General features: G+C 28.0%; 1 protein-coding gene across 3 annotated transcripts in view; it reads right to left on the bottom strand.

The window, feature by feature from the left end:
- The window catches only part of LOC107438880 (homeobox protein cut), a 215526-nt gene that overhangs the window by 22748 nt on the left and 180452 nt on the right, over positions 1-12326 (bottom strand). For all 3 annotated transcript variants that reach the window (XM_071185699.2, XM_071185700.2, XM_071185701.2), the window contains 6 exons: positions 5398-5562; positions 3822-3896; positions 3144-3250; positions 2576-2709; positions 1581-1829; positions 317-457 (listed from right to left, as the gene is read on the bottom strand). In XM_071185699.2, the coding sequence (XP_071041800.2) occupies positions 317-457; positions 1581-1829; positions 2576-2709; positions 3144-3250; positions 3822-3896; positions 5398-5562 (871 nt within the window). The remainder of the gene's footprint in view (positions 1-316; positions 458-1580; positions 1830-2575; positions 2710-3143; positions 3251-3821; positions 3897-5397; positions 5563-12326) is intronic.

Here is a 12326-nt window from a genome sequence, read left to right as displayed (position 1 = left end):
ATATTATTTAGTTAAATTAATAAACAGTAGAAATAAAAAATTAAAAAATTTGAATGACTTTATCTTAAAAAATTTCTAGAGTAATTTTTGAATTCCTAAATTTTCTCTTGCATGCATCAAATCCAACTTTGTTTTTAATTTTATTACAATTATATTTTCAAAAAATGTTTGTTTTGACAATACTTTCCTTACATCATATTCTTTATGGTCTGCTGTCTTAGGTTGCTATGTTAGTTAATATTTAATCTAAGGGTTTTCCAGTAGAAAACTTGAAATATCTACCAAAAACAAAAGGAATAAAGAATAGAAATTTTGCCTTTTTTAGGAAGTAATGACTTCAGCAGAAGGACACAGTGTTGATCGCAAGCCCAAGCATGCATTTTTCTATAGGAATCTCTTCCTTTTTCAGTGAGTTTGTCCCATGGCTTTGGCTTCGATAACAGCTCTGACACCGTTCCTGAAACAAATTTATGAGCACTAGATTAGTCATTTTGAAAGCTTCCTTATTTTTTTAGGGAATTTTTATTAAAAGTACGCATTTTCATCAAGCTAATACACTGTTAGAATTTTCATTCTGAAATTACGGTAAAATAACCGGCTATAACTGTCCATCCGATTAACCATGAAGTTTATAGTTAAAAACTTTTCTTTACCTATACGGTTTTGAAACTGTTTACAGCTGGTACGGTTAAAAAACCACGAATACAAAACTATTCGGTTTCGTAACCATTTACAATTAAGATAGTTTCTAAGCCATAAAAATATAACTTAAATAGTCATTGGAATGTTGTGGATGCTGCGCCATTTATGAGTGAATGACAGTTTCGTATTCTAATACACCCCGGAGTGGTACCAATCCTTGGATCAAATGGTACTGGGCCATCCGGGGAACATTAAATTATTTCCATTTTTTTATCGTGGTATATTTCCCTCGAATTTATTACTCTTTCTGTGGATGAGAGGTTAACTGGAAGGTGAGAGACGTCATCTAAAGCCGCATCAATACCGCGCATGTATCTGTATTTTGTTTTGAAGGAATGTTTAAATACAATTAAATCAAAACCATCTAAAATATCAATGTCCTCCCCCTCCCTTTAACGGGCCGCAATAAAATTATCAAACGTTGGCCGCTGCTCGACGATAAAAAGATTGGAGGAGCTGGTCTAGGGTCAGCGATTGAAGAGTACAGGATACTAGAAGATTTTCATGTATTGAAAGAAAATAAGAAACATTGTGGCATCAACGCAGGGATGCGAACCCCTGTTCAGCCAGTTATTGACCGATTGGCCCTTTTAGCTACAGTATGTATCCAGCTGCATGGAACAAAATGGCTTCATAAGGTGGGCCAAGTTGACGCGGATAGAATTCCGGTTTTTGAACCGTAATTGAAAAAAACAATCATTAAACGTTTTTTTCTCATACTTAACAGTTTGAATATCATCTTTTTAATAGTTATTTGAGTGTTTTGGTTTAAATATGGTAAAATAACAATTAAATAAATTGCTATTTAACCATTTTTACTGGGAAATTTCTAACAGTGAACAGAATAACTTTTCAAAATGAACAAATATGATTTATACCTTGTGATAACCCAAGGACTAGCTTTGCAAATAGCCTTTGTCCAATGTTGTTGACACTCAGCAGCTCGCGCACGCACCTTGATATGGTGAGTGTATTCAGAGGCTCCCCGCAGAATCTGTCAACATTGATACGAAGACATCGTTGCAATTGCTCTGTTGATACTACATCCACCTGATCGACTACTGAAGACACAGAGGGAGGAGTGGATGCCGAGGTTGGTTCTTCAGTACCACCAACACTTTCGTCATCTGTAATTTTGCATCAGATTTGATTAGCTTGTCATACTTATTTATGATATGTACTTTCATATATATTTCTATCAAGAATCATTTAAAACGTTTAGCTGAGACTTAAATGAAGCATTATTGAACGAAAAGATTATATTTTTGTTATTAATAATATTAGAATCAATCTTCTGGAGAGTCAATTCAAAATTGAATCATAACGGTTTAAAGTAATTCTGCGAATTTACTATTGACGTGTTTTTATTTTTTCATTTATCGTATTCGCCGAATTGCATCATTCGTATCGTAATGTCGCTGAATTTATTGTGGTGTTAATCTATATTTTCATTTAAAATGAGCCATATTATTATATAGTTAAGTGTAAGAAGGAGAAAAGTGATGGCAGAAATCTCAACCGAAACCTTATATGATATGGTGCAATGATTATTTTTCAATCATTTTTAAGGAATAACAAATATCTGAGTGCACAAAAGTAGAATTGGCTATTTCTTTTGTTGCACCGTTAAAAAAATTGTTTAACTCGTAATAATCTAAGTAATATTAAAGTATTTTTAAACGTAGAAACAATGTAGTCAAAATTTGTACTCTTTCATGTTGTTTAACTTACTTAATGCAGTAATTTGTACTCTTTCATGTTGTTTAACTTACTTACTTAGTAGGAATAACTTGAATAATAATATGATTTAGCGTTAGTCAATCTATCAAATAGTGCGTGTAAAACAAAAGTACATTTTTTAAGTGTTTCATACCCGATGGAGGTGTCATTCTAGCTCCGTTTGTGTCAGCTGGTTCAGAAGGAGTTTTCTCATTGGTCGGTGAATTTGCTTCAGCTTGATCATTGCCCCAAGCCTGCCAACCTCCCATATCAAGAGCTTTTAAAAGTCTGAATAAAAAACATTTAAATAAAAATTTAGCACGATGAAAATTTAGAAATTTTCATTAATAATAACACCGGGGAACAATTTTTCTTTTGTTTTCTGTTGCTCGAGATTTAACAGGTTTTAGAAACTTTCATTTCACTGATTTTAAACTTGCAATCGGTTTTTTCTTCAAGCTATGGATTTTTTAAATGGTATTTTTAATATTTTTTTGATGAAATGTACTCCTGTTATATATAACGTTTTTACACCTATTCATGTCGACGAAAAATAGACTAAAAATGTCATCAAAAAAATCTGTAGCCTTAAGAGCAAAACTAATTCAAGATTTGAAATAAACACACCATAAATTAGGCAAGATAATATTTATATAAATGCAACAAAAAGCTTGTTCCCCAGTGTAAACTATTTAAAAGTGGATGCTCTATGAAGAGCTTACCGTAGTTCTCTTTTTAAATCGGTGTAATCTTGCTGACGAAGTAGCTTTTCAGCGAGATCCTTGATTACTCTATCTTTTTCTGTTACCATGTCTTGAAGTTGAGATATCTAAAACATAAGGAATTCTTTAAAACTTCTATTTTTTTAAAAAAGGAAATTGAGTTTTCTTCTAAATAAAATAAAATTGATGCCATTGCCAATAGGAGTAAATTAAATTAAGGATTCTGAAACTTTGCGATTCTTTTAATAGAAAAATTGTGCTTCCTAGATTTTTGTTTTACACTTGGTCTTTGGCTGTATATCGTTGCTCTGTTGTAAGCTTATTATTGTAGTAAAAAAAAATATTTGAGCTGTCAAACTTAGCATTCAAAGTAAAAAGCTCTCAGGATTTTTAAATTAAAAACAAATAATATAAAATTCATTGATCATAGTTATTTACTTTGCGGGGGATCATAGCTTAAAAATTTTAAAATTAATAACATTTTATATGATTTTAAATAAACATCATCCTCAAGGCCCGTAAGTGAGTCAATGACGAAAATTGCATCTTGCTCAAATTTCCAAAGGAAGTTATAATAAATCTACTGTTATTATAAAAAACGCAAATGCGTATATTATCACAAAACTAATGAAATTTCCTATAAAAACCATAGAATGAAATGTTATATACGAATCTTACTTTTGATGTGCTAATTTCTTTCAAATTGTTGATGCTTGATTGAAGTCGTTGCATCTCATCTACAAGGTGAGATACCTGAAACAAATTTATGCATTAAAAAAAAAAAGGAAGTCATAACCATATTAGAAGTCAGAATGTACAAAAGTAGATTAAACATAGGAAAAAAACTTTCGTATTGAAAGAAATTCGGCAAAAAATTATTCGTATCATATAGTTATAATTAAATTTCAACTATGAATGAAGCTAGGAAATTAGTGATAAGTGAAACTGTTTCTGCTCACATAATAATGATAGCTCTTTTTGAAATAGTTTTATGTTAAATCTATATTACATTTAGTTTATATTATATTTAATTTACATTGTTATTAATTTATATTATATTTAATTTATATTATATTTAATTTATATTATATTTAATTTATATTATATTTAATTTATATTATATTTAATTTATATTATATTTAATTTATATTATATTTAATTATCAATTTTTGGCACTTGTTTAATTTTGACTGTTCTTATTTTCTGTAAGAAAAAAATTGGATTTAAATTTAGCAGTCCTTGATAGAATTTAATGATTTAATATAAATATACATTTAGTGATTTAATATAAGTTAGAAGATATTTAATAAAGCTCTCTAGAATAGTTAAACATATCTTCATTCTATTTCGATCAAAACACGTTTTTTGTAGAAAAATAAACTCATGAATTAATTAGTATTAAATTAAAATGTATAGATAAAAGTTACAGTTTACAGAAAATAGCTAAAGTTAGATGAGTTAAAAAAAATCATAAGTATATCTTAAAATATGTAATCTATTCTTCGTGTTCTGTTCTGGAAGTTAACGAAATTCATTCAAAATTTTAAGATAAATAAATGATAATAAATAAATATTAACTATGTAACAATGGATAATCACCGAAACTTATACTTTTATTTATTTTTTTCTCTCAATATTTTATCAACTAGGTGAGTTTTGTCCACCACATTTATCCAATTTAACAGCAAGCTGCTCAAAGATATAAATTTTCTTTTTTAGAAAGAAAAAAAAAAAAAAAACTTAACTACATTAGGTTGATAATTAAGTTGAAAAATTAATAAAGTGATACATCTAAAAAATTGGTACATTTTGGAGACACTACAAATATTCATCATTCATCTTTGTGTTTTTAAAAGCTCGCATCGCAAAAGATTCAATTTTTTTTCGAATTAAAACTTTCAGGTTTTTGATAATATAAATATTTTCAGGTGAACGCATATCAATACTCAAAGTACGAATAAGACACTTCGTTACTCTTTCTTTCTTAGTAACTATATTTAAAGTTGTATAAAAATTTGTGTTTTTGCCAAATCGTTATATACAATTTAGAAAAATTCAAATGAAAGGAAAAGTAATTTAATAATTTCATTTGTAATGTATATTGCATTGTAATATATTTTTTACGATATTCATTTGTGGCATAAATATTTAACAGAAAAAAATACAAGAAAAAAGACACAAAAAAAAGTATTGAGTAAATAACAACTCTGCAACTGATAAGTTACTAAATTGTCTAGGAGATGGCAGCACTCACCTCTCTTTTCTTCGTTGCGAGTTCCATGTGCAAATTGATGGAGCCAAGGAGCGTGTCGGGGGATTGCGTCATCCGCTCCTCCTCTTCTCGACGTCCAGGATGATCTTTGATCTTCTCTTCATCTTCACACTCATCGTCCAAACATTCTTCTCCTAGTGCTGCCCTCTGTCGAAAAGAGGAAAATTCAATACACGACTTCAGAGAATGGAAATACAAAAATATATGTATTTTTTTCATTTATTTACGTTATTAAGTTTAGATAGACTGTTATTTCTAAATTTATAGAAATTGAAAATATTAAAGAATTTAAATTATTGATTTTAATTTTTTTTCTTTGGTAAATTTAAATACAGAAATCAATTTATTGTTTTTCCCCCTCTCTCTTTCTAATTTAGCTACAATATTACAAATGAACTGCAAAATTTAGGAATATGTTCTTTTCAGATTCATAAAAATTGAAAATATTAAGTCATTTAATTTGTTTTAGTTTGATCAGGTTATTTCTTAACCTTAATGACTCTTTTTGCCCATTATGGGCTGTTGCGGGAATGCTTTATTTAGGCATAATTCACAAGTCGAAAATAGCCACTCACCAGTAAGAGAGAGCATAACAATTCCATATTATCACCCAAAAACGTATGATTTGAATTGCATATGCATTTTTGTGCGCAAGAGATATATTGCATATAAGGAAACAAGAGTGGCATAATTGCATTCGTCAATCAATATGCAGATGCCCATTTATGGGAGAAATACGCTCATTTAATTTAAAAAACAATAGTATATAAATTAAAGTTATCAAAATGATGCCGTAATCTTTCTAATATTATCCTTTTCATTGACGGACGGAGAAGTTTCTTAACGGAAAATATCTCTTTCTTTCTTTATTTTTGATAAAATAAATTTGATTTTATTGTTTCTACGTCTTTTTTTTTCTTTCTTTTTAACAAAATGGATATGATAGAGCATCTTTTTTATGCGCATAATTCTTGTTTTATTAGATATGAGAAATCGTGTTTGATGTTCTGAAGATTGTTAATATTTTTACTAAACAATATAAAAATGATACTTTTTTTAGATACATCATTTAATACTATCGGCATGTATCTCTTATATCAAATGTATCTATAAAATCTATCAGCATCAATCTGTTAATTTTTTTAATATATATTAATGCTTATTTTTGTTCAATATAATGAAATATAAATTTTTTGAGCAAATAATTGTGATCAGTAACAATTGCGCTAAAAGAAAATTTATTTTTAAAAAACCTAATGTATAAAATATTTATTTGATTAAATTACCTACATAATTATGCTAAATAATTATACTGTCTGAACAAATAAAAAAATTGCAACAAAACTCTAAAATTGCTTAAGCTTTTCATCATGATTGTATCACAGACATATGATTGATGCATATCAGAAAATATTGCAAAAATAGTAATCATTAGTTTACGAAGAAAAAAATCATAAAATAATTAGTATTTTTTATTACGATTTGTGAATGCAATTTTACATTTTTTAAACTATAATACAAAAATTTTAAAACTTCTCGCAGAAAAATTATTTATATCTACCCCTGATGGACAATGTCTCAAACAAATTCTGATCCATTGCAGATTTTATTAAATGTGTCAATAAAATCTGAATAATGAATTGTGATATATTTTACATACATTGTTTGACATATAATTATGTTTTACACATATATTTAATTATTTTTAATCCATTAAATTATAGTCAATAACGGTTATCAAAATTTTGTAATTTTTCAGAATTATATAATTGTAATTATAAAACGCGTTTTTTTGCCAATCACAATATTTTTATTAGTTTAGTATACATTTGATTTGCTTTTAAAGGCAGTTAAGTCGTGATTTTAACTACTCAGTCACTGAGCTTAACTTTAGTCATTATACGTCAATTTCGCATGCTTTATCTTAGGATTTCACATGTTATTAATAAAAAGTAGAAAGATGGGAGAAATTCTTATTAATTCCAAGCCTACTGGAGCAATCATTTCATATATGATAGAAAGTTTTTAATATAGAACTAGTTTTTGGTTTCACTATACGAATTTCTGTTTTTGTGCTCATTTTTCTATCAGTTTAGGGATTTTTTCGAGGTAAAATATCTTGCTCCAATCGACCTTTAATTAGAATAAGGAATTCTTTCATACTACCTATACATATATGTCACAACTACACAATAAACAACATACGTAATTCATGCATCCTAGAGTAAAAGTTTAATAGATATTTTTCCAAAACTTCATTCAAAGCATATCTGCAAGATATTAAAAGCATATCGTATTAAGCTTCTCTTACAGTTTTTGTGAAAAAGCTAACTTATTTTACACGATATACAGATGGAAACAGTTTAAAATACTTTTAATATAATCTATATACTGTTTAATATTTGTATTTCAGAATGGACACATCACTCAATCAACACTACTTAGAAATTATTTTTGCGTTGCTGCCCTTGAAGAAATTTTTTTATTTTACAATACATTTGGTAGTTTTTATTTAAAAGTTTCATTACTTTATTTTTCCCTCACAAGTTAGTTCATTTGAAAATAAGTTTAAACTTGATATTATTTTAAAAGAATTAGAATTCCATCTATTAATAAAATTTCGAAGCTTTAATCATGTCTTGACACTGTTTCGACAGTGTACTGTAATATGAAGAAATTCCGTATCAGATTATTGTAAAAAGTACCGGCACTCAAGGTGCCGGTACTTTTTATTGTAAAATCCAATTCCAGCGGAACATGCAACGGAACAAGAAATCTGATGTACCGTAATTTTTACAGTAATAATAACAGCATTATCACTGAATCACTCTAAATAAATATTACTGTAACAATTGCTGCATTGTATTTTACAGTAAAAATGAATTCTACGGATGACGCACCCAAAGTGCCGATACTTTATATCGTAATTTGATCCAGAATTTTTTACTGTGCATTTTAGTAAGGTCTTTGATGAATTATTTAAAGTTTATTTTATCATTATTTAAATATTTCGTGGCTTTTCGGGGGTATTCAGCATTCCATTACTCTCTCTGAGTGATATTAAAATATGTAAATTTTTAGAGAAAACTTCTGCTAAATATTTAGTGTCTCTGTCTAGCACTTTTTTCAAGGAACAAATGCTATTTTTATAACTGTTTTTTAACAGTTTCATTAATATATAAGAAACAGAAGATAAGAAACAGAAATCATCTTAAATAGTTAGTCCAATAGCAAAAAAGATTACAGCTAGAGATAAGCTGCGATAATATATAATATATCTAAAATTGTAGAAGCATGATATATTAATAAAATAGTAAAAATAAGTTATTTCAAATATGCATCAATTTTATTCATTGCCTTTCAGTAAGAAACGGCTCTTTCAGCATGTTTTGTTTATATAGTATTACAGACTTAGTTTCGGTTAAATTTTTAACCATAAATATTTTCCTCATTAGTTGTGCTTATACCTGTATTCCTTCACAGTTTGTTTTTCGTTTATTAGTTGATTGATTGTCTCAGTTGAAATTAATAGATTAAAAAAATGTCTCATAAACATATTTACTGAATTTTATTTTTATGTACTACTTAACACGATGTACCCTTTATATTTTGATATTAATAATTGCGTTTTTCTGACATCTGTAGTAAGGTCACTCCTATGGATTTTGGCAAAATTTATTTTAATTTTCTAATAAACTTTTTTTAAATCCCGTTTAACTAAAAAAAAAAGTGAATATTTTTTAGCAAGCATCGTTGAAGATTTCTTTGAGAACATTTTAGAATACTGTTTTGCAAACATTTTTGAATTCTGTTTCGTACAATATGCTTACAACAATTGGATAAGCAATTTTTAATTGATAAGCATAATAAAATATGCAAATTAACAGCAACAAATATTGAGAAAAAAAAATCCTTCAAATATTTGATATTTTGAATCCACCAACTGAAGTTTTCATGGAAAAGAAATATATCTATAGAGTTTCTCTGGATAATCTTTGCTGAACGATATCCTCAATACTCTAATTCCCGGAACAAGCAATTTCCCTTCTTCGGTTCATAATCGCATCAAGAAGTTATAGCTCCAAATACGAACAATAAAGGCGATAAGTATTTTTCGAACGAGGCTTCGGGGATCAATTGGGGGGCCTCGCATTTTCGTACGATTCGCTAATCGGCGGTGAGCACGACGCTAGCTATTTATGCAAATGAGCTTCCATATGACTTCACGCGGTTCATTTTCGTTAATGAAACTGGACTTATAAAGATAACGCCAGCAGTTATGCTTCTGCCGCAGAAAATATACTAGATTGTTATGAAGCTTATTTGTATAGCATATATATGAAATTTTGTTCAGCTGTGTGTGAAATAGGGATAAGGATCTAATCTTGTACTTCAGTTTTAGATGACTGAAAATTTTTATTACTATATATGCATTCAATTTTCAGAAATAACATTTTTTTATTATATTGGGTATATTATCATGAATAAAGCATTCACGTAGTAAAGCGAATGTAATTTTTGCCGTAGATTATTTTTCAATTATTCACTTTACTACGGAAAATCAGTTCTAAAGAAAAGTTTCAGGTAAATTGATAGTGTGAATAAAATTAGAGTGAACAGTAAAAATTAATTAACAATTTTTTCTTAAATAATCTGACATTTTACACAGTTATAAATCTTAATCAGTTGCATCGGCATGAAAGTTAAATTTATTTATCTTTTTTGTTAAATCTGTGATATTACGGTTCAACTTGAAAAGGAGTCACATTTTTATATAGAATCTTTCTCACAATGGATTTTTCTGCAATGACAATCTCCAACGAAAAATCATTCACTATAAATTGTTTCAAATATGCTACATCTTTGTACCATTAAAAACACTGGTGTGCATCAAATTGTAATAAATTTGCGCAACTTAGGCATGAAGTTAAGCATATCGATGCGCTAGTTTAATCTATTTTTCATTGGCTATGGGAGATTATGGTTTCATTGAATGGCTGTAATAATCGTTGTATGAAAATTCTCTCCAAACGAACTTTTTCCTATTTTGCTAAATTGAAATAGCAACAAAGTTGAAATATGCTACAATTTTGCACTATTAAAAACATTGAAGCGCATTAAATCGGAATATATTCACTTCCAATTCGGTATAAAGTATGAACATATCGACATACAAGTTTCATTTTTGTGTCAGAAATGAGGTATTATGGTTTAAAATATTATAGGAAAGCTTTCTCCATACGACATTTACTACGTGTTTCTCTAAATGAAAAATTGCAAACAATAAATTTGTTCAAATACGCTACAATTTTACACTATTAATAATATCGTAGCATATTACATTTCAATATATTCACAACAATTTAGAAGTTAACATGAGCATATCGAATTGCGAGCTTAAATTTTTACAATGGGTCAGTTCTCTGATTTGGAGTCTTTGGATGCTCACTATCATCCGAAAATAGTCAAAAAAATTTAATCGGTTTTAATATCAGGGGAAGGGTAGACATACACCATTCTTCTCTTTTTGTTAGAATTTAACGATTTTGTTCTGAGTTTTCAAAATGTTTTCAAAATACACTTTTCATTTGTACGTAATATATTTTAAACGTTGCACTGACTGTATATTTTACATCATTAAAAGGCAGAATGCTTTGGTGTTTTCAAAACAAAGCAAACGTTGCCACCGGCGGAAAAGAAATACAGCCAAAATTTGAGAACCACGTAAGAGAATTATATATAATAGATTATTTTTCAAATCTTAACAATTTTCATCGTAGTTTGTTTTTAAGATATAATTAAGTATAATATCGATAAAATAATTGTTATTAAATACAAGATAATGACCTCACGTGAAAACTGTAACTGGATTGTTTGAAAAGTCAACTTTCAAACGATTTATGAGAAGGCAACTGTCAAACGATTTATGAGAAGGCAACTGTCAAACGATTTTTCACTATTCAAAAGTTGATAGAATTTGGAGAGGGCTTCAAAAGCTCCATGTCGCGGACCTCACCCATTGGCTATGCAATATAGTGGTTTTATCAAACAGTTGCATCACATCATAAAAATTTTCCTTTACGACTTTTTGCTGTATTTCTTAATAAAAAAATTTGGAAACATAAATACTCTAATCCCTATTAAAAACACGGATTCTCATTAAATCGTAATAAATTTGCTGCAATTTTAGCAAGGTATCAAGTTGAAGAATATCGACATTAGAATTTCATTTATTTTTACATGGTTCATGTGGTATTACGGTTAATTTTCTATGATATATTTTATTAGGAAAACTTTTGGATAAGGCTTTTTCTTGAAAAAATATTTTTTACTAGAATTCTTTAAAAGTATTTGATTTTGTAAAAATTGAAAATTATCTTAAAAGTCTCATGCTCTATAGGTTTTTTCATGGTTAATACTCATGTATATAAGTAAACACAAATTTCTAAATCTGTTTAAAATTTTTTTAGGACGAAAACGCTGAGTTTATATTTAACCTTCTAAGCTTTCAAAATTCGTTTTGTCATTTTAGATTACAAAGAATGAAATAGTATTTAAGAAAGTTTAAATCTTAGTAAGAATGTGAAAAAAAACTTTGAGATACACATTTTTTTGATGAAATATTTTAGCCTCGCTCCAGAAAAAAAGAAATATGTGTAAAAACTAGGAAATAATTATTTTTTCTTAAATATATTGTTGTCTTAAATAAATGTTATGTTTTAACATTTATTTGAATTTAATTTATTAAATCAAACAAAATGTTATTAATTTTTTAAAGTTAATTTAAAGGATTTAGAACTAATAATAAACTTCATACTGTTAATAATTTTACAATGTTTCTAAATAGTGACGTTCGAAATTTTTTTAAAAAAATTTCCTTTTAAAGCTATCCAATTCAAAATTGAAAATCT

Source organism: Parasteatoda tepidariorum, chromosome 5 (assembly GCF_982258835.1).
Source record: "Parasteatoda tepidariorum strain Cologne lab strain chromosome 5, Ptep-v5.0, whole genome shotgun sequence".
Classification (NCBI taxonomy): domain Eukaryota; kingdom Metazoa; phylum Arthropoda; class Arachnida; order Araneae; family Theridiidae; genus Parasteatoda; species Parasteatoda tepidariorum.
The sequence above is the reverse complement of the archived record's forward strand: the minus strand, read 5'-3'. Positions and strand labels throughout refer to the sequence as shown.